Raw genomic sequence first — 20251 nt, 5'->3', positions numbered from 1 at the left:
TGATTTCCAGCTGAGGGTCTGGCAGGTTGGTGGGAAGAGCCACAAACTGCAGGGAGTTCTGCAGGAGCCTTCACTGTGTCCTGTGTGCAGATGAGGAAGGACAACCCAGCGTGCCACAACAGCCCTGGTGGAATGTGCAGCATCTGGGATCTTGTGAGAGAGACAGATGAGGATTCCAAAGGATTTAAAGTGCTGGGAAAGTCTCTGTTGGGTCACTGTGACCTGTTTGGGACAACTTACAGTGAGGAGGAGGGGAAAAGAGCATTTGGAAAGAGAAGTTACCATAAAGAACCTCCAATGCTAGAAATGATTCAGAAAAGTTTGACAAACATTTATCTCAAGTTGTTTTCTATTGGATCCTGCTTGGCCAAGGGGTGGAGCAGGTGATTTCCTGAGTTTAGCTCTGTTTTCCAGGATTTTGTGACTTGTTGAGCTGTTCCCTGGTTTGGCCCTGCCGTGCTCTCCTGCACTCAAGAGCTGTGTTCCAGTGCCCTCCTCCAGGATGCTGGCAGGCTCCAGGGACAAGTGGGAATGACTGCAGGCTGCAGGCAGCCCCGGGCTCTCATGTTCCCACTTCTGTGACATCTCCTCTGGGAGCTCCCCAGGCACAGGGGAGCTGTGGCTCCGTGTGCATTGCCTGTAGCTAAATCCCTGGATTTGCTGTCGGTTCTTGTAGCTTAACCTGGGGAACGGATGCTGGGTAAGAGCCTTTTGCAGGCCCTTTGTGTTACTGGCCCAACTTCTGCCACAGCTCCCTGGGATCTGCTGGTGCAGGCCCTGAACTCTGCTGGGCACCGACTCTGCTTCAGCTGAAAAGGAATAATTGTCACAATTCCCCCGGTGATTATCCCACCCTGCCGAAATCAAAGGGGTATCTGAGTATTCCCCTGCCATGAGGGGACATGGGAAAGGGCCTTAAGCAGAAGAGGGAAGGTTTAGATTGGATGTTGGAAGAAATTCTTTACACCAGGGCTGATGAGGCCCTGGCACAGAGAGGCATGGACTCTCCATCCCTGGCAGTGCCCAAGGCCAGGCTGGACAGGGCTTGGAGCAGCCTGGGACAGTGGGAGGTGTCCCTGCCCATGGCAGGGGTGGAACTGGATGGGCTTTGAGGTCCCTTCCAACCCAAACCATTCTGGGATTCTGGGATTCTGGGTGTTGCCAGCCTGGAATTCCCCAGACTTGCACACGCAGCTGGAGCAGGAGCTGTGGGGCTGCTGCTTCCTCAGCCAGTCCAGGTGATCCTTTTCTTACAGCTGAGGTCACTTTAAAGCATTTTTACAATTAGAGGAGACTCTATTTTTATATTTCCTGTCAGGCATTTACCAGATCCCCCCGACGGCCTCCACAGCACTGAAGAAATGGGTCTGACTCTTTCAGGAGGACCAGGAGTCTGCTGCTCCTTCCAGATTGGCGTGAAGGATTCCTCACTTCTGAGAATCATCTTGGCTGTTGCTATAACACTTCCATGTTGTCGCTGCCACCTTTCCTGAGAGGCTCCTGGCTCCGATCTGCTCCGTTTTGGAGGCTCTCTCGCTTTTGCTCCTCTCTCTTCCCTCCCCCCGTCTGCCCTCCCTTTAATGAATGACTTGTTGTGTAAATTCAGTCTTCTGTGTTTATTTTAATTTGTCTGGTCCTGATTAAGGACCAAGCCCTCAGCTCCAACTCCTGGCATTTACTGGGAAGTTCTTTTGAGCCAAGCTCTTAACCCCACGTTCTCAAAGGAATTCAGGGATGTTGGGGCTGCTTCTTTTGCACTGTCCAATTTAAAGCTCTCTTCAGGGACCTGGTTCTGGGCAGTGAGAGTGCAGTCCCTGCTGAAAATGCCTGGGTGTTTCCAGCCAGACACACTCAGATTCCCGGGCGCTGGCCTAATTCTTCAAACAGGCTCCAAATTTCCATGGAAGAAGTGCTTATTACTAACTCAGTATCACATCTAGGATTAAAAGAAACAGCTCTCAAGTACTGTTTGTGTAAAGATCAGAGCAGGCAGCAGCCTGGGAGTGATGCAAGCGAAGGGAGAATTTCTCTTGCAGGCATTGGAGGCCTGGGAGAATTCCATCATCAATTAAAATGCAGCAGAATGCTGCAGCCCTCATTGCTGGGGATCTCAGATGTTTTAGTTAATGGAGATGATTTATCTCTCACACCTGCACTGACAGTTCTGGTAGGCACTGGGGGACAGGCATTTAAAGGTATCATTGCTTATTTTTCCTCGTGTGCCACTAAAAACGCTTCCTGCTCACAGCACAGCAAAGGTGGATCCTTTCGGACTGTGCCCCTCTCTTGTCCATCAAACACTGAACAAATCATCTTCCCTCTGCCTGGAAATCCCCTGCTCTCACTACTGGAGCCTTTAGCACAGGAATTCATCATTCCATCCGCTCTCCCTTTGGAGTCCCTGGAGCTCTGAGCCATAAACGCTCCAGCAGGTTCCACAGGCTCTGCAGCTGGGCTCGCTGGGCTTGGGATGCAGGATCCAACCGCTGGAATGTGGGACAGGCCGGCAAAACCTCTGTGCTTGTGCGGGGCAATCAGGAGGGCAGTGGGGCCTGTGAGAGCCACCCAGGGGTCCCAAGGAGCACCACCAGGTCCCCGTGGGGCAGGGTTTGGAGATCAGGAGTCTGCCCGGCACAGCCCCACCTCAGCAGAGCCATTCTGTCCCCAGAGGTCACCCCAAACCTGTCACTGCAGGAGGGGGAGGATCCAAGGACCCACTGGAGAGCCAGAGTCCTGTGTGGTGTGGCTGCTCCCAGGATGTAAAGACCAGAGCCCTGCACTCTCCTCCTGCCCCAGCTGGTTCTTCATGCCCGGGAGGCAGCAAAGTGAGACAAATGTTCCTGACTCTGCCACCCTCTGGCCACTGCCACCCTCTGGCCAGTGCCACCCCCTGGCCAGTGCCACCCCCTGGCCAGTGCCACCCTCTGGCCACTGCCACCCCCTGGCCAGTGCCACCCCCTGGCCACTGCCACCCTCTGGCCACTGCCACCCCCTGGCCAGTGCCACCCCCTGGCCACTGCCACCCTCTGGCCACTGCCACCCCCTGGCCAGTGCCACCCCCTGGCCAGTGCCACCCTCTGGCCACTGCCACCCTCTGGCCACTGCCACCCCCCTGGCTCTGCGGAGGGCGGGAGCTGTGGCTGCTGAACCTCACCTTCTGTCTGTGACAGCAGCCAGCCGGCTCTGCCCTGGGCCTGCTGCCCTCCAGACTGGAAAAGTGAGAGCTCAGGCTCCCTGGAGGAGCCCTGTCGTGCCCATCCTGCTCTTCAGTGGGAAGCAGCATCGCTTGATGAAACCAGCCCCAATTTTAAGCACAGACAGTGGCTGAATTCACCTGTAGGAGCCAATGTAGGTCCCAGCAGCGCTGGCAGTGGCAGCAGCAGCCCAGCAGCTCCTGTGTCCCACGGCACAGCACACCCCGTGTCCCTTTAGCCCCCAGCCCAGTGTCCGTGTGCAAGGCCGTGCCCCACACCCCTGCTGCTGCAGGGACTGGTGGTTTGGGGCACATTCCCATGTTCCTATAGGAAATAGAGGCCATAACCCCCCAGGCTGTGGCTGTGAGTGGCTCTGAGACCTTTCAGGCTCATGCTCAGCTCCAAGGCAGGACCCGTTCCCCAGCACATCCTTGTCCCTGCCGGCACAGGTCCCATCTCCCAAGCGCTGAGAGCCCCCGGGCCGGTGCAAAGGGCTGTGACCCACATGGATCCCTCCGGACAAGCCCAGCATCCCTGAGACACCCGAGGTGTGAGGCTGGTGCCAAGCCGAGGCCTCTGAGCTCCCCCAGCCTGGCTGAGCCCCTGGGGGAGCCTGGGGCAGTTTCCAGGCACAAGCCCTGCTCAGCTCCCCCTCCCCACGGCTGGGTTCAGCTCCTGCTGAGGGGATCACATCATCTCAGTTCGCAGGGATAATGGGTGGAAAGAGCCTGGAGACACCTGCTCAGTGAAGCAGCCAGGGATGGAGCAGATGCATTAAAACCCGAGTGAAATTGCTGCAAAGAGCAGGAGTTCCTGCAGCTCGGGGTTATCCGCTGCCTTCCCATTCCGAACCGATGGAGCATGGCCAGCTCTATTCATCAGGGCGAGCCCAGAGCCCTGGAAAAGCAGAATTTCCCTGCCTCGATGCTGTCCCTCCTCAAACAGACTCCCAAAAAAGGCAGGCCCCATGCATCTTTCATGGGGCACTAAATAACTCATTCTGCTATCTATAATTTAATCCGAGCTGGAGAGGCTGAGGAGGGAGGGGTTTCCAGGGGGGAGATTTCTCTGCCTGCCCGGGGCCCTAAAACTGCTGCAGGCAGGGAGAGGGCAGGGAGGGGGCAGTGCCAGCCCAGGCCGGCTCTCCCAGCCCCACCCGGGCTCCCCCAGCTGCCCCCAGGCCGGCAGCAGGATGGGGCTGTTGAAAGCACATTTCCACTCCACAGCACAGATGTTCCCAGCCCGTGCCAAGAGAGCGGGAGAGGCTCAAAGAAAGCAAACATTGTCCCATGGCAGAGCGCAGCGAGCAGGGAGGAAGGTTTCTCTTTTTTTGTTGTTATTGTTATCACGACGATTTGGCAGCGTGGAAATGGATTTCTCTCGGGCCTGAGTCAGTTCAGCTCAGATCTATTCAGGGTTTCACCCCAAAATCCAAGTGTCTCCCTGGCACAGAGACTCACGCCCAGCCACAGGGAACATTTCTGGTGCTGCCCTGTCCCCGTGGCTCCCTAATCCAACCCAAACCATCCGTGTTTTTATATCCATCCCGGCTGTCTGCTGTCCCAGGCAGTTCATGCCATGAAAACAAGGAATTTTCCATCGTAGTGACCAAGCGTTTCCCTCCTTTCCTTGTATTTGACACTCACATTTTGCCCACCCCACCTTTGCTCCAAAGCCCAACCCTGGTACTCAGGAAACGGCAGCTTGGGAGGCAGGAGCTGGAGAGAGCCAGGAGATCCCAAAAAAGGCATTTTAGGGAGTAAGTGCTGACGCAACCCAGCAGTGCCGGATGCTGCAGCGTTGATAAATATTTGATTTTGCCTGAATAGGAAGGCATCACGTTCAGAATGATCTGAACAAGAGGGAAGATGACAAATACAGTGTCACTGAAAGGCAGATCCGCACAGGGAGCATTCCTGGAGCTCACTCCGGTGTGCAGATTGCCTTAAACTGGAATAAACTGGAGCTACCTGTGGGAAAGGCTCCTCTGCCTGCTCTGGGCCGGGTGGGATGCCTCTGCCTGTGCTTGGAAAGGCACTGATACAGATTTCAGTCGTTGGCTGATGTGTGCTCTCAGAATTCCTGCACTGGCATCGCAGGGGGACAGGATCCCGGGAAAACACTTTCACTACCCAGTACTTCCTAATTCTGGTGGGTTTGGGGGTTTTGACATGATTGAGTTTCACTGCCTCATTTCAGACCATTTTCCTTGGCTGTGTTTGTCAGCTCTCCCTTCCCATCGATCCCCCTCTAATGAACACCAGTTCTGATCCACCTCTCAGTTCAGCTCCTGCCTCTGGACTCTCCCTTCCTCTCGCTTTTCTTTAGGCTTTTCCTCACTTCCCTTAGCGAGCTGCTTTGGAATTTTGGTTCCACTCAGCTCAGCACGAGGCCTGCCTGGGTTCCCTCTCTCCCTCCCTCCCCTGCAGCTCTGGCTCGCGTGGGATGCTCCGGGCTCGGGTGTCCAGCCAAAAGCAGCCAGTGAGAAACAACAAGGGCTTTTCTCTTCAGTGAGCCTGGAGCTGCTCTAGATAAACCCATTCTTCCCACACTGCATGAAGCACAACCTGCCCTTGTTAGAGAGTTCAGAGAGAAAAGCTCCATATCCTCACACAAACGCTCCGGTGGATCCCAGTTTCCATCTCCTCGGGGTCTGCAGCGGGGTTTGCAGTGGGTGGTGCTGGGAGCAGGGCCAGGAATCTGCCAGGGGTCCCAGGGAACACTCAGGACTCTGTTTTATGGGTTGTGACCTTTGGATAGGAGAAGGGAGCCTGGTATTAAGGATGTCTTTCCCAAAGGACCGTTTTATCCATTGGCTTTGTAATGATGGATTGCACAGCTCTGGCCAGGAGGATGCTGAGAAATGAACTTCAGCAGTGGGTGCAGAGCCAGGTCAGGAGCCAAACCTCTGAGCCTGGGGGTGTTTGTAGCTGAGTCTCAGCTCAGCGCTGACTGCCCTGAGTGCCTGGGCCAGCGAGAGCCTCACAGTGCCAGCAGCTTTCCTTGGGCAGGCTGGGCGCTGGGAGCCACCGCGGTGCTGGGGGGGCTCTGCAGGGCCAGGGGCTGCACGGAGCCCCTGCACTGCATCCCCAGCCCAGAGCTGCTCCCCGGGCACAGCAGGGTGGGGACCGCCCTCCCCCCCGCCAGGGCTGCTCCCCATCGCCATTCCCACCGCCCCAGGAGGAAAGGCTGAGTGCCCAGGGTAGCCCCGGGTGGGATCTGCACAGTCCCTGCAAGGCGGCTGCTCCTTCGGGGGGCAGGGAGTGACCCCAGCCAGGCTCTCAGGGGACATCCCGTGCCAATCAGGGCTGGCTGCGGGCGGGAGGAAACTTGGGCTGGGCTCAATCCTCTCTCCTCTCTAGATAAGCAGCTCCTGAGCCCGGGGCCACTCGCGGTGGAACCGTCCCTGGGGATCCCCGGGCGGCTCATCCCCCTCCATCTGCTCAGCAGCGGCAGCGCGAGATGGATTTAGCCTGACATCACTCCAGGGGCAGCACACGGCCCTGTGCCCTGTCCGTGCCCGCCACAGCGCTGGCTGCCAGCCTGGCATCCCTCAGGGAAGTCACCATCCTGTCACCTCCCCCTGAGCTCGCACCCGGCCCAGGCACTGCCACCCCCGGCCCTGCAGCAAGGTGACGCAGCGGCACTCCTGCCTGGCAAAGGAGCCTCCTTCCCAGCCTGTGCCTCCCTGGACAGGGACAGCGGCTGCCGGGATGTGCCAGTTCCTTGGCACAGGGCAGCCCTGCCGCCTCCCAGCTCCGCTCCGGGCCGTGCTTCCAGCGGCTTGGTGGGAGCCGTCAGAGCATTCCTGGGTGAGAGCTCGCCCGGGGCTGCTGGCACAGGAGCGCGGGTCCCAGCCCCGTGTGGCCGAACTGGGCCGGGGGGTTCGAGCCCCCCCCAGCTGCTGGAAGAACAATGGTGCTGCCACTGCGCTGGGGCTGGGTGGAGGGGAGGCCACTGCTGTCCCCATCCTTGTGCCAGCGTGATGCCGTGGGACAAATCCGGCTGGACCAGGGCACCAATCCTGAAAATCGCCTGTAAAACCCACAGTGGGCTTCCTCTGCTGAAGGTGCTGCAGGTGGAGAGCAGGGAGCTGAGCTGGTGGCTCGGACATCCTGAACCCCCCATCCCACAGGGAGGGCTCAGGAGACACCATCCCCTACCAGACAGGCTCTGCCTGCCCCCAAACACACACCAGGGTGTGGTGCCAAACAGTGTGGGGTGGGCAGGAGGTGGCCAAAGGCTCTGGGCTCTGCCAGCACTGGGTCCCGTTTGTGACTCTGTGCAAAGGAACTGTCATTATGTCCCCAAACCTCAGTGTGGAGGGTGCAGAGGTGACCATTGTCCCACTGTTCCAGCTCCGAGCGCCCAGAGGTGGCAGAATTGGGGCATCTCACAGCGATGCCGTGTAACCCTGAGGTGCTGCTGGGGGCAGCAGGGCAGCACTCGTGGAGCAGGGATGGGACTGCCGGGAAAGCCGCGGCGCCGTGGAGGGGACAGAGGGATGGATCACCCCGGGTGATACGGGGTGGGGAGGGCTGGGTTAGCCGTGTGGAGCTGGGGGCGGAGGGCTGCGGTACCCGGGGTGACGCTGGGGACACCGGGGCAGGCGGGGCACGGCCGCCCGAGCCGCCAGCGGCACCTCCCCGCTCCCCCCCTCCTCCTCTCCGCTCCCTCTTCCTCCTCCTCCCGTCTCCCTCTCCCTCTCCCTCTCCCGAGCCAGCCCGGCCGGGGGAGGAGCCGGCCGCGCACAAAACCTCCCGCCCGGCCCCTCCGGGCCCCGCACCGGCACCGGCACCGGCGGCGCCCAGCGCCCGCCCGGGGCCATGCGCGCCGCGGCGGGGCCGGGGCCGGCGGGGCCGGGGCAGGGCGGCGGCCGCCCGCGGCCATGAGCGCGGCGGGGCCGGGCGGCGGCCCCGGGCGGCGGCGGCGGGCGGGGGGCGGCGGGGCGAGCCCTGCGGGGCGGCCGCGGGCGGGGGGCGGGCGGCGGCGGCGGGCGCTGCGCTCGCTGGGCAGCCTGGCCGGGCGGCTGCTCCGCACCTGGGCGCGCCTGGCCGGGGGGCGCGGGGGGCACGGGGGGCGCCGCGCCGTCCCCGAGGATGACGAGGGCGGGTTCCGGGGGGAGTCGCGGCGGCGGCTCGGCGGGGCGACCCCGGCCCCGGCGGCGGCGGCGGCGGGGGGCGGTGCGGGGGGCGATGCGGGAGCGGGCGGCGGGGAGCGGCCGCCGGGCGCGCAGGGGCTGCGGAACCACGGCAACACCTGCTTCATGAACGCCGTGGTGCAGTGCCTGAGCAACACGGCGCCGCTGGCCGAGCGCCTGGCGCTGGGCCGGTACCGCGCCCGCGGCGCCCGCGGCGAGGTCACGCACCGGCTGGCGGCCCTGGTCCGCGCGCTCTGGACCCGCGACTACACCCCGCAGCTCTCCGCGGAGTTCAAGGTACCGAGCGGCCCCGCCCCACGGCCCCCGCGCGGCCCCGGCTGACCCCGGCCCCCAGCGGCATCCCCGGCTCGCAGCGGCACAGCCGGCACGCAGCACCCACCAGCCGGCACACCCGGCTCGCAGCTCCCTCCAGCTCCCGCGAAACCCGCTGACACCCTTCCCAGCTCGCAGCACCCACCAGCATCTCCTGCTCCTAGCATCCCCCTACTCTTACCACCCTTCCCAGCTCCCACCAGCATCCCCCCACTCCCCACATGCCCTAGTGCCAGCACTCACCAGCAGCCCCTGCTCACATCACCCAATCCCCTGTCTCATCCTCCCCATGGACCCTGCCCTGCCAGACATCCCCAGCCCTGCTGCTGTCACCTCCCTCTGGCCTGGTTTCTGTCACCTGAGCTCCGGCGGGTGGGTGAGTTCCCAGCGCTGGCCATGCCACAGAGCCCTGAGGGGTGAGTGAGTGCTGGCTGTGACCATAGGTAAGGCAGGATATTGTCCCGGGAGCCCAATTCAGTGGCCTCAGGCTCTGTCACTGAGCGTGTGTCACACCTCTGCCAGGCACACACCAGCGTGCTGGGGCCTGAGCCTGGCTGGGGACAAGGACAGGGCGTCACGGGCAGCCCAGCATGTCCAGCCTGGCATCGCAGCTCCCCACGCTCAGGGACACGTGTCCCCTGTCCGAGTGACATTTCCTCGGGGAGCCGGTGCGGCCAATAAACTGCTGCTGCTGCCATTGAACTTTGCAAAGTGCAAAGCTCCCGGGAAGCCGAGCCCTGCCCTGGGATGGGTTACATTGAGTTGATGCCATCGGAGTGCACGGAGCAGGTGGGACCTGTGGGTCCCCGTGGCTGAACTTGCCCATCTGGACTTGGTTGTGGTGTGCCCTATATTCCCTCTTGGCCTCATCCCGGCCGCTGGAAGCTGGGACACCACAGAGCCTCTGTCTCAGCTGCGTGTGCTCGGTGTCCCCACTGCTCTGCTGGCCCCGGGGTGGCCACGATGTCCCTGCAGAGGCAGGACGAGGGCAGAGGCTGTTGCAGGGATGGGTTTGGGGTGGGTGCTGAGGAAGAACCCGTTCATCAGCGCCCGCCGCGCCCGTGTCTTGCAGAACATCGTCTCCAAGCACAGCTCGCAGTTCCGGGGCAACGCTCAGCACGACGCGCTCGAGTTCCTGCTCTGGCTGCTGGACCGAATGCACGAGGACCTGGGCGCCGCCTCCCCCGCCCAGCAGAGCCGCGGCCCCCCGCAGGTGGGTGGCCCCCGCAGGTGGGTGGCCCCGCGGGGTGGCCGCACGCCCTGGATCGTGGGGAGGCGTTCGGGCCAGGTCTGGGAGCAGGGACACCGGGATGCGCTGCGAGGCGGTGGGATGGAGTTGGCCCCGCCCCGGTGGGGATGGGGATGCCGTGGTTTGGTCGGTGCGCGGGTGAAAGGATGGTGGGAGCCGAGTGCTGCGGGGCTGGGCAGGGGGTGGAGTGCTGGGAGAGTGAGGGGTGTCGGCAGGAGCCCATCCAGCCGAGCATCCCGGCTCTGGGGGGCATCCTGGTCCTTGGTGAGGAGGAGACGCAGCCCCCCCGTCCCTCCCTGCCTCCAGCTAAGCTCGCTGTAATTACAGCTCGGCGGCTTTGCTGTTGGCAAAATGAGTAATTAAGTCTTCTTCAATCCATCTGCTCTCAGGCATTGCCCTGGCCCCGGCCTTCCCTGCCTCCTCCTGCCTCCTCCTGCCTCCTCCTGCCTCCTCCTGCCTCCTCCTGCCTCCTCCTGCCTCCTCCCCGCTCCCTCCCTGCCCGCTGCTGCCCGCCGGGCGCTGCCTGTTGCAGGGGATGGATTTGAGCTGTTGGCATTTGACTCGTGGGCTCAGCCCGGCTGTTTGCTGTCCCCTCTTTAGTGGTGACACCCGGCCCAGCACTGTGCTGTCCCCACTCCGGGGGTGACACCCGGCTCACCACTGTGCTGTCCCCGTTCTGTGTGCTGTCCCACTCCGATGATGCTCCTGGTCAAGCCCGTGCCAAGGCTCAGGGACTGGGCAGCTCAGGTGTGGAAAGCAGAAAAGGAGGAGGCTGGAGCTGGGCAGGAGGGGTGGGAATTCCCTCCTGGCTGCGGGATGGCTGCCCACGAGGTGCTTGCTGTGGCACCCAATGGGCTGTGGGGCCACCAAAGTGGGGACCGAGGCTTGGCTGCCAGGAGGGCTTGAGAAGGAAGCATCCCCTTGGATTTTTGGGGAATTTTGGGGGCCCTGTAGAGCACAGATACCATCCAGGTCCCCTCTCAGCCACACCAGATGGACCCCAGTGCCAGGCAGACCGTAAGGACACGTCAGGCTCAGCAGGACCTGGTGCCAGCAGATGGCATTGAGGAAAATCCACCTCCTGGCCAAAATCCTCAGTGATTTTCAATCTTACTCATCGAGACACCAGAAACTCACTGTCTCACCTCAAAACAGCCCACTGACACTCCTTTCTGCAGCATCTCTTCTGCCATCAGGCTCCAGGGGTGAAGCGTGGGCACGTGGGCTCGTGACAGGTCCCAGGGCAGCGGGCAGACAGGGAGATGTCCCCTAACCGGGCAGGTTTGGCTGTGTCACACGGTCACATCCCAGTGTCCCTGTTCCCAAAGGACTGGAGCAGGAGACCTGGCTGCTCTTGGGGTCCCTGGGGCACATCTCACCTGTCAGCGAGGCACCGTGCCAGGGCCGGGCTGCGGGGCTGGGTGCCTCGGCTGGGCTCACTGTGCCGGGTGCTGTGCCCGGGTTTGCCGGGTGCTGTGCCCGGGCTCGATGTGCAGGCGCCGCGCTGGGAGCTGCGCTGGGGCTCGGGGCAGCGGGAGCTGTGCCCGGGCCTGCTGCCGGTGCAGATGCTGGGGGAACACGCAGGGACGCGGCCGGGTCTGGGCACCACCTGCCCGGGAGGGCACCGCGCCAGCCGCGGCTGTTCGCACCTCCTGGGCGCGGTGAATTCGCACCCAGCCGTGTTTCCCTGGGGCGGGGACACGCACAGGAATGTGCACGTCCGCTCCAGGAGCTCATCCCAGACACACGGACACACAGACACACACATGGACACACGGACTCCTGCTCCATGCAGTGTCCCACCATCTCACCCGCCCATGCTCAGCTCCGGTGCCGATGGGTGTTTGCTTGGCACAGTGGGAGCCAGGGTGGGGTGGGCACCCGCCTGCCGGGGCTGTGCCCGTGGGCACTGGGGCTCCTCGGGGGGACGTGTGGGGGACCAGCTTCCCCCCACCGGGATGCTGCCATGGCCACTGAGCCGCCTCACCCAGGATCCCCTCCTGGAGCATTTCTCCAGGCTTGAATGCATTCCCAGCTCCTGTTCCTTGGTGTCCCAGAGCTCTGGACACTGGGGCTGCCTTGGAGGGGGTCTCACCACTGCAGACCCTTCATTAACCCTTCGTGCCCCAGGCTGGCTGGGGGATGGGATGTACCCCAAAGGTTCCCCTGGAGAAGGTGTGTGGGCAGACTGGAGGCACAGCAGTGTCAGGCAGGCAGGTGTCAGAGGCTCTTTGGCATCACCTTCAGCCCACCTTCGTGCCATGGGGACACCAAAGCTGGGCTTGTCTCACTAGGACGTGTCCTTGGCCCTCTGAAGGACACGTCCCTCACCCGGTCACCTCACTCACCACTTGTCTCTTGCCCCTGCAGCCTGGCAAGGATGGGAGCAGCGGTGCCAGCAGGTCCCCCCCAGGCACCCAGCACCCCCGTGGGCAGAGCTTTGTGCAGAGCCACTTCCAGGCCCAGTATAGGTGAGTGGGGAGATGGATCCTGCCTGGCGGAGGCTTTGCCCTTCTGTGAGCCCTGCGTGGGCACTGTGAGCCTTCACTCCTTCCTCTACAAGCACTTCAGAGTGTCCAAGGCCAGGGTGGACAGGGCTTGGAGTGGTCTGGTCCAGTGGCAGTGTCCCTGCCATGGCAGGGGCGCTGGACAGGGTGGTCTTTGAAGGTCCCTCACAACCCAAACCACCTCTGGTTCTGTCACAGGGCGCGGGACTGTCCCAGCAGTCCAGCACGAGGGTGCCCCTGTTTGGGACACCCTACATATTCATCTGGCTGGGACTCATGGGACGCTCAGGCCACCCTGTCCCCAAGCCATGGCACTGCAGGCAGCAGGGGATGCATCTGGCATCACAAGCCCTCCCTCCTCTCTCAATCCCTCGCCCTATATATGAAAAAAGGCACTTTAATTATCCCTGTTCCATGTGCCAGAGCCGTCTCTGTACTAAAGGATTTATTAATTTGTGTGACTGCTTCCCAGGGAGCTCAATGGCTCTTCAAGGTGACAAATAACAAGGACTCAGGATTTTGTCTTGGATTTTAATTTATTTTTTCCATTTGAACAAAAAGGCGGGGGGGGGGGGGGGAGGGGAAGAAATTTAAAACCCCCCAGAATTAAGAAGAATCAGCAGCAGGTGGCTGTTGGTGCCAGGGTGGGCAGGGGACCAGCAGTGCCAGCCCAGAGCCACCCTGGGGTCACTCACAGGCAGATGTTCTCCTGCTATCCTTCTCTGCTCCTCCTGCAGCCCAGCCACGGCCCTGCTGCTCAGGGGGGTCCTGTTTCCCCCCAGCACCCCGGGGCGTTGTCCCTGCTTAACCCCACCCAGGCGGGCTGGGGTCACCTCAAAACCTCCAGGAGCTGCCTCAGGCTCTGCCAGCCCTTGGGAGGGGGAGCAGGACTTGGGAGGGTTTGGAGGCCACCCTGAGGAATGAGAGTGGGAGATTCCCAGTCCTGAGATTTCACTCCGGCTTCCCTGGCACTGCGGGAGGCCCTGTTTGGGCTCAGAGTGAACAGACCCTTGGGCTGGGCAGGCAGGGGCAGGCAGGAACAGCCGGGGGGGTCCCACTCTGCCAAGAGGTCGTGCAGATCCCGTGGGATGCTGTGGGATGCAGTATCCAGGGAGTGGTACCCAGGATGTGGTACCCGGGATGCTGCACCAGTGCCAAGGCGCTGCAGCCCCAGGATGGGCACTCGGGGGGCCGTGCCCGCTCCGACGACGCTCCCCATCCGTTTTCCAGGTCCTCCCTGACGTGTCCTCACTGCCTGAAGCAGAGCAACACCTTCGACCCCTTCCTGTGCATCTCCCTGCCCATCCCGCTGCGCCAGACCAGGTGAGCCTCACATCCACCCCCGGCGGGACGGCAGCTCCAACCAGAGCAATCTACGTATTTTGGGGTAAATAATGAACGCGGGAGGTGGCGGCAGCACTGGGGACAGGTGACAGCCGCAGGAGCTGTGTCCATCAGGTGTTTGCCATCCCGGGGCTGCCGCGCCGGCACACGGATCCACCGGGGTTCCTCCCGCGGCTGAGCTGTGTCCCCGTGCTGTCCCCAGGGCTCTGAACGTCACGCTGGTGCTGCAGTGCGAGCGCTGGCGCTTCGTGCGGGTGGGCCTGGCCGTGCCGCTGCTGGGCACCGTGGCCGACCTGCGGGAGATGGTGGCGCGGGAGGGCCGCATCCCCCCGGAGCAGGTAACGGCGGCACGGCGGCGGGGGACGCGGGAGGCGCCCGCGGGATGCTGAGGGTGCCGGGGATGTCCCGCAGGTGATCCTGGCCGAGGTGTCCCCGCGGGGCTTCCTGCGCTCGCTCTCCGACCCCGAGGCGCTGGGGGCGGCCGGGGAGGCCGGGCCCGTCTACGCCTTCCAGCCGCCCCCCGCCCGCCGCGCAGGTACCGCCCCCGCCCGCGCTGATTGGCTGCGGCTGCCAGCCCGCCCGCGCTGATTGGCTGCGAGCGCCTGGGCTGCGCTGGGATTGGTGCTGGGCGGGGGGGCGGGAACGGCCCCGGGATTGGCGCAAGGCCGTGGATCCCTCACTGGGATTGGCGGGAGGCAGTAGATCCCTCGCTGTGATTGGTGGAAGGCAGTGGATCCCTCGCTGTGATTGGCGGAAGGCAGTGGATTCCTCACGATGGTTGGCAGGAGGCAGTGGATCCCTCACTGGGATTGGTGGGAGGCAGTAGATCCCTCGCTGTGATTGGTGGAAGGCAGTGGATCCCTCACTGGGATTGGCGGGAAGCAGTGGATCCCTCGCTGTGATTGGTGGAAGGCAGTGGATCCCTCACTGGGATTGGCGGGAGGCAGTAGATCCCTCGCTGTGATTGGTGGAAGGCAGTGGATCCCTCGCTGTGATTGGTGGAAGGCAGTGGTTTCCTCACGATGATTGGCGGGAGGGAGTGGATCCCTCACTGGGATTGGCGGGAGGCAGTAGATCCTTCACTGTGATTGGTGGAAGGCAGTGGATCCCTCACTGGGATTGGTGGGAGCAGGCGTGCTGCTCTGTGATTGGTGGGAAGGGTGCTGGTGGGCAGAGCCACGGCACTAATTAACCCAGTGCTAACGAGAGCCCCTCATTTTCCTGCCCCGCAGGGTGTCCCCGCAGCCTCCCCACGTCCCCCTCGGTGCCGCGGCCGGAGGGGCCGCGCCTGCTGCCCAGCACTGCCCGCTCCTCCGACTGCCTGCACCGCGCGCCCGGCGGCCGCATCCTGCTGCTGCTCTGCAACACGGCGGGCACGGGGCCGCAGCTAGCCAGGTACCTGTCACCTGCCTGTCACCCTGCCCTGCCCACCCACCGCCCGTGTGACACCCAGCCACGTGTCCCCGCTGCCTGTCCCCAGGTTTGGGCCACCACTGGTGCTGCGGGAGGAGCGCGGCATCTCCTGGGAGCAGCTCCAGCAGAGCATTCTGGCCCAGCTGAGGGGGGTTCTGCGGGGAGAGGTGCGGCCACAGGTGAGCTCAGGGAACAACCCTGTCCCCTCCCAGTGCACACGCAGCTGCTGGCATCTGCTGAGACCATGGTCATGGTGGGGATGGAGCTGTGGTGGCCATGATGGAGATTTGGGTGGCCGTGGGGTCTCCATGGGTGGCCATGCTGCAGCTGTGCGTGCCTGTGGCAGCACCATCACAGGCTGTGGTGACACGATGGGTGACCATGGTAGAGCTGTGCTTGGCTGCAGGGATACCAGGGGTGTCACCGTGGGTGGCTGTGGTGGCCCTAGGAGTGGTTGTGCTGTGGACACTGGTGGCTGGTGGTCACTGTGGGTGCCTTGCTGTACCTATGGGTTGCTGTGATGTCCCCTGGGGGTTGTCTTTGTGGTCACTACAGGTGGCCAGTGGTGTCACCACGTGTGGCTACAGCATCACCATGGGTGGCCCCAGTGCCACCCAGCCTCCATGGCAGGGCCACCCCAGCCCAGCTGCCCTCCCCAGCCCCCAGGTGCCACCATCCTACAGGCGCTGGTGTCCCTGTGCTGCCCCATTGCCCTCCAGCTGCAGCACAGCCATGGGGAGAGGTCATCTCCCAGCCCCACATACCTGTCCCCACAGGTGTCCCCTGCCAGCCCAGCCATGGGGACCAAAGCCATCAGATTTGTGGGGCTTATTTTGCCCCATGTCCCAAAGCTGGGCTCACCCAGGTGCTGCTGCAGGGCAGGGGGTCCCTGTCCCCCAGTGGCCCCACAGTCCCCTCTCCCCTCACAGGGCACAGGAGCCCTTTTCCGGATCCGCCTGGCCGGGGGCGCGGCCCCCTGCACCTACCTGTCCCCTCAGGATCCCCGTCCTCTCTGCCACCCTGCCATCGACAGGTAAGGGGCTGCAGGGACAGGACTGTCCCCAGGACGTCCCCTCAATCCCTAGGGGTGGCCACTGGCATCACCATGAGTGGGCACAGTGTCCCTGTTGGTCGTGGTGTCCCTGTGTGTGGCTGTCACCATGGGTGGCCAAAGGTGTTCCTGTGGCTGGCCAGTGTCAGTATGGGTGGCCAGTGGTGACACCACAGATAGCCACAGTGGTGGTCACCTTGCTCCCCCAGCACTGGGGCCCCAGCCTGGCGTCCCCACTGTGGGTGGTGTATGGGGAGGTGGTGGCTGTCCCTGCCTGCCACCACGGGCTGGCAAGGAGGTGTCCCCACGGGGACAGGGGGTTTGGGGGGTGTCTCACCCTGTGCTCCCCTCAGGGCCCTGCAGCTGAGCGGGGCCGGGGGCCCTCCCCACGTGAAGCTGACGGTGGAGTGGGACATGAGCACCAAAGAGCGGTGAGTCCCCTGTGCCCGGGCTGGGGGGACACCCCGGCACTCGGGTCACCCTCCCTGGTGACGCGTCCCCCCCCAGGCTGTTCGGCAGCCTCCAGGAGGAGGTGGTGCAGGATGCGGAGAGCGTGTGGCGGCAGCAGCAGGCGCACGGGCAGCAGCACAGCTGCACTTTGGATGAATGCTTCCAGCTCTACACCAAGGAGGAGCAGGTACGGGCACCCCCGGGCACTGCCCACCCTGGCACAGCCCCCGCCATGGGGGACCCAGCCCTCCCCTGGCACAGCGGCTGTTGGTGCTTCTGGTGCTGGGGGTGGCTGTGGAGGTGGCAGGGGGCGGACAGGGACGGAGGTGGCCATGACATGGTGTCCCCAGCTGGCTCCGGACGATGCCTGGCGCTGCCCGCACTGCAAGGTGCCCCAGCAGGGCACGGTGAAGCTCAGCCTGTGGACGCTGCCCGACATCCTCATCATCCACCTGAAGCGCTTCCGGCAGGTGGCCGAGCAGCGGCACAAGCTGACCACGCTGGTGAGGTTCCCGCTGCGGGGGCTGGACATGGCCCCGCACGTGGCACAGCGGGGCCAGCCCGGGGGGCAGCTCCTGGGGCGCTGGGCGCCCTGGCAGCCCCCCCTGCGCCTGCCCCCGGGCTGCCCCCGCGACCACCTGTACGACCTGTACGCGGTCTGCAACCACCACGGCAGCATGCAGGGCGGCCACTACACCGGTGAGAGGGGACACTGGGGACAGGGGGTGCCGTGGGGGTGCCGGGGGCTGGGGCATGGGGCATACACGGGGCGAGGCGCGGCGTGCGAGGGCATCTCAAGGGCTGTGCTGTGGGGCACAGCGTGGGGTTTAGGGGTGTGGCTGGGGTGCTGCGGGGAATGGCAGAGGAAGAGACAGACCCCCGTCGCCCCTCACCCCCACCCCTCGTCCCCAGCGTTCTGCTGCAACGCCCTGGACGGGCGCTGGTACAGCTACGACGACAGCCGGGTGGAGGGGGTGCGTGAAGCCGAGGTGAGCACCCGCAGCGCCTACATCCTGTTCTACCAGCGCCGCCACGCCGCCGGCCCCGGCACGGGTGAGCCCCAAGTCCCTGCACACCCTGACTCGAGTGAGCCCCAAATCCCTGCCCACAGCACCCCAACACTGCCCCTGGCTCGCGGGGCACAGCCGTGTGGTCACACCCCCCTGCAGTTGTGCACACAGCCCTACGTGTGACCCACACCTGTGCGCACGCCTGCCCGTGACCCCTGCACAGATGTGCACACAGACCTGCCGCCCCATCCCTGCGGGTGTGCTCACCCCTTACATGTACGCGCGTGTGCACGCCCCCGACCCGCCCGTGTGCAACCCCGGCCCATCGTCCCCGCTCCCCGCGCTGGGGCCCGGCGGGACCCCCCGATCGCTGCCCCCGGCCCACGGCCGCCGCTGCCCGCAGGCTCCGCCGCCGCCGCGGGGCACTGGCTGTTCCGCCTGGCCGCCTCCGAGCCCCGCGCCGACCCCCGCAGCGACCCCGACCCCTCGGGCTCCGCCGCCGCCCCGGAGAACGGTGAGGCTCAGGATGCTCGGCCCCCGGTGCCCCCCGCGCCCCCCGCCCGCCCTGACCGTGCTTCCCCCGCAGGCGGGTTCGAGGCGCGGCCCACGGTGCGGGGACTGCAGGGGCTGCAGGGGCTGCAGGGTCGCAGCCTCAGCGTCCGGACCGCTCCCACCGGACCCCCGGGGCAGGGAGAGCCGGGCCCCCCCCGCGCCCCCCGCCGGCTCCGCCGGGCCGCCAGCGCCGAGGGGACCCCGCGCCGGCCGCCCCCGGGCCCCGGCAGCCCCGGGGCCGCGGTGCCGCACGGGGACGCGGGTGTCCCCCCGGGCCGCTGCCCCCCCGGCCCCTCGGCGCTGGGGCGGTCGCGGAGCTCGGCCAGCCTCCCCCCCCGGCCCGAGGGGGGGCTGCGCAGATCCGCCTCGCTGGGCAGGGCCGCGGGGGTGCCGCCCCTGGCCGCCCGGGGTCCCCCCGGGGCCACCCTGCAGCGGGGCCGGCAGCCCCCCGGGCCCCTGCGCCCCCCGGCCGTGCCCGAGTCCAGCTTCTGAGCTATGGGTGCGGGGGCATCACCCCCCAGCAGCTGTACAGCAGGTCCTGAACGGATCAGGGAGCTCCCCAGCTGGGGTGTCCCAGCCCAAGGGTGCCTGAAACAGGGATCCCAAACCAGGGGCATCCCGATCTGGGGGCTCCCAATCTGCTGGGGGCAGTCAGGTACCCCGAAGCTGGGACATCCCAACCCAGGGCCATCACAAACTGGGGACCGTCCCAAATCAGGAGCTCACAAATCAGGGCATCCCAACCTATTGGCTCCCAGCCCAGGGACTTCTGACCCAGGGGAAAGCCAAACCAGGCTATCTTGACCCAGAAGCTCCCAGATCCTGATCCAGGAGCATTCCAAACTGGGACCATCCCTAGCTGAGGGTTTCAGACCTCGGGGTCTCCCAGCACGGGGTTGTCCCAAACGGGGCAGGTGGGTGCAGGGTCTCCAGCTCTGCAGCACCAGAGTATTTATTGTACCAGGAGAGTTTTATTTAGAGACGCTTTTTGTTTTCTAAAAGGCGACTATTTGGGGGTGGGGGGTCCCCCACACCTCGGTCTATGCAATCCCCGATTCCTGCAGCCAGCTTTTGTACGGGGCTCTGCCCCACCGCCGGCGGTTTCTATTAAAGACACGTGAAACAAGCCCAGTGTCCATCCCAGGGGACGTGTCCGAGGGGAAAAGGGCTCTGTGTCCCTTAGGGGTGGTCCTGGTACTGCAGTGGGGATCAGCCCAGGGCCAGGGGTCAGTCCTGGCTGGATCCTGCTGTGTGGGGTGGCTGTGCCTGAGGGAGGCCTGGGAGCAGGGTGGCAGCACCAGGAGTGCCGGAATCCTGGAGCTGAGCCCACCCAGGCATGAGCAGGATGTCTGGGGAAACTTGGTGCAGCCACAGCGAGGGATGGAGCTGAAGATGGTGGGATCAGGGAGGAGACGGAGGAGATGGACACAAGGGTGGAGGAGGAAAGGAGGGCTGGTAGACATGGAGGTGGGATCAGCATGGAGACAGAGATGGATGTGGAGGAGGTGGGATTGGGGTGGAAGTGGAGGAGGTCGGGGTGGATGAGGTGGGATGGAGGGGATGGAAGGGATGGGCAAAGGTGGAGGTGGAGATGGAAACAGGATTAGGTGGAAGTACACGAGCAGGAAGGTAGAGGAGACCATCCCTTGCTGGAGGCTGCTCCAGGCCAAGGCCCCTGTGGTGCCACTGCTGCTGCCATGGCTGTGGCCCTGCTTTGCAGCAGGGGACACGTGGGTTTGTCACTTGTTGTCACCCAGGCACTCGGCAGCCCTGGGTGTGGCAGCTTTCCTGGGGTGCCCAGGCGTGCTGGCAGTGACAAGGACAGGACCCCTCCGCTGCTCTTCATGCCACAGCTGCAGCTGGAGAGGGTGGGAGCCCCAATGTGACTCCCATGCCTGACACTGCCCCATCCCATGGCACCAGATCCATGACAGCCCCTATAGAACCCCAAACCACCATTTTATCACCCAAACCCTCTGCACTCCCAAGTCCTCCCCCCAGGGCTGGG

At 64.0% G+C, this 20251-nt stretch overlaps 1 protein-coding gene across 1 annotated transcript; it reads left to right on the top strand.

Annotated features, from left to right (window-relative positions):
* Nucleotides 1–8082: 8082 nt before the first annotated feature.
* On the top strand, nucleotides 8083–18735 carry USP43 (ubiquitin specific peptidase 43; the record flags this gene model as incomplete). The annotated part of the gene is made up of 14 exons (XM_082294189.1): nucleotides 8083–8631; nucleotides 9740–9880; nucleotides 12287–12387; nucleotides 13654–13746; nucleotides 13970–14105; nucleotides 14179–14302; nucleotides 15000–15162; nucleotides 15248–15359; nucleotides 16110–16213; nucleotides 16585–16662; nucleotides 16739–16868; nucleotides 17032–17380; nucleotides 17594–17734; nucleotides 17915–18735. 14 exons carry the CDS (start codon nucleotides 8083–8085, stop codon nucleotides 18733–18735), a joined length of 3042 nt encoding a protein of 1013 aa, XP_082150315.1.
* Nucleotides 18736–20251: the final 1516 nt, after the last annotated feature.

This window comes from Coloeus monedula (genome assembly GCF_965178545.1).
Source record: "Coloeus monedula genome assembly, chromosome: 19".
NCBI classification, from domain to species: Eukaryota; Metazoa; Chordata; class Aves; order Passeriformes; family Corvidae; genus Coloeus; species Coloeus monedula.
Note: the sequence above shows the minus strand (reverse complement) of the source record. Positions and strands in the feature narration are given on the sequence as shown.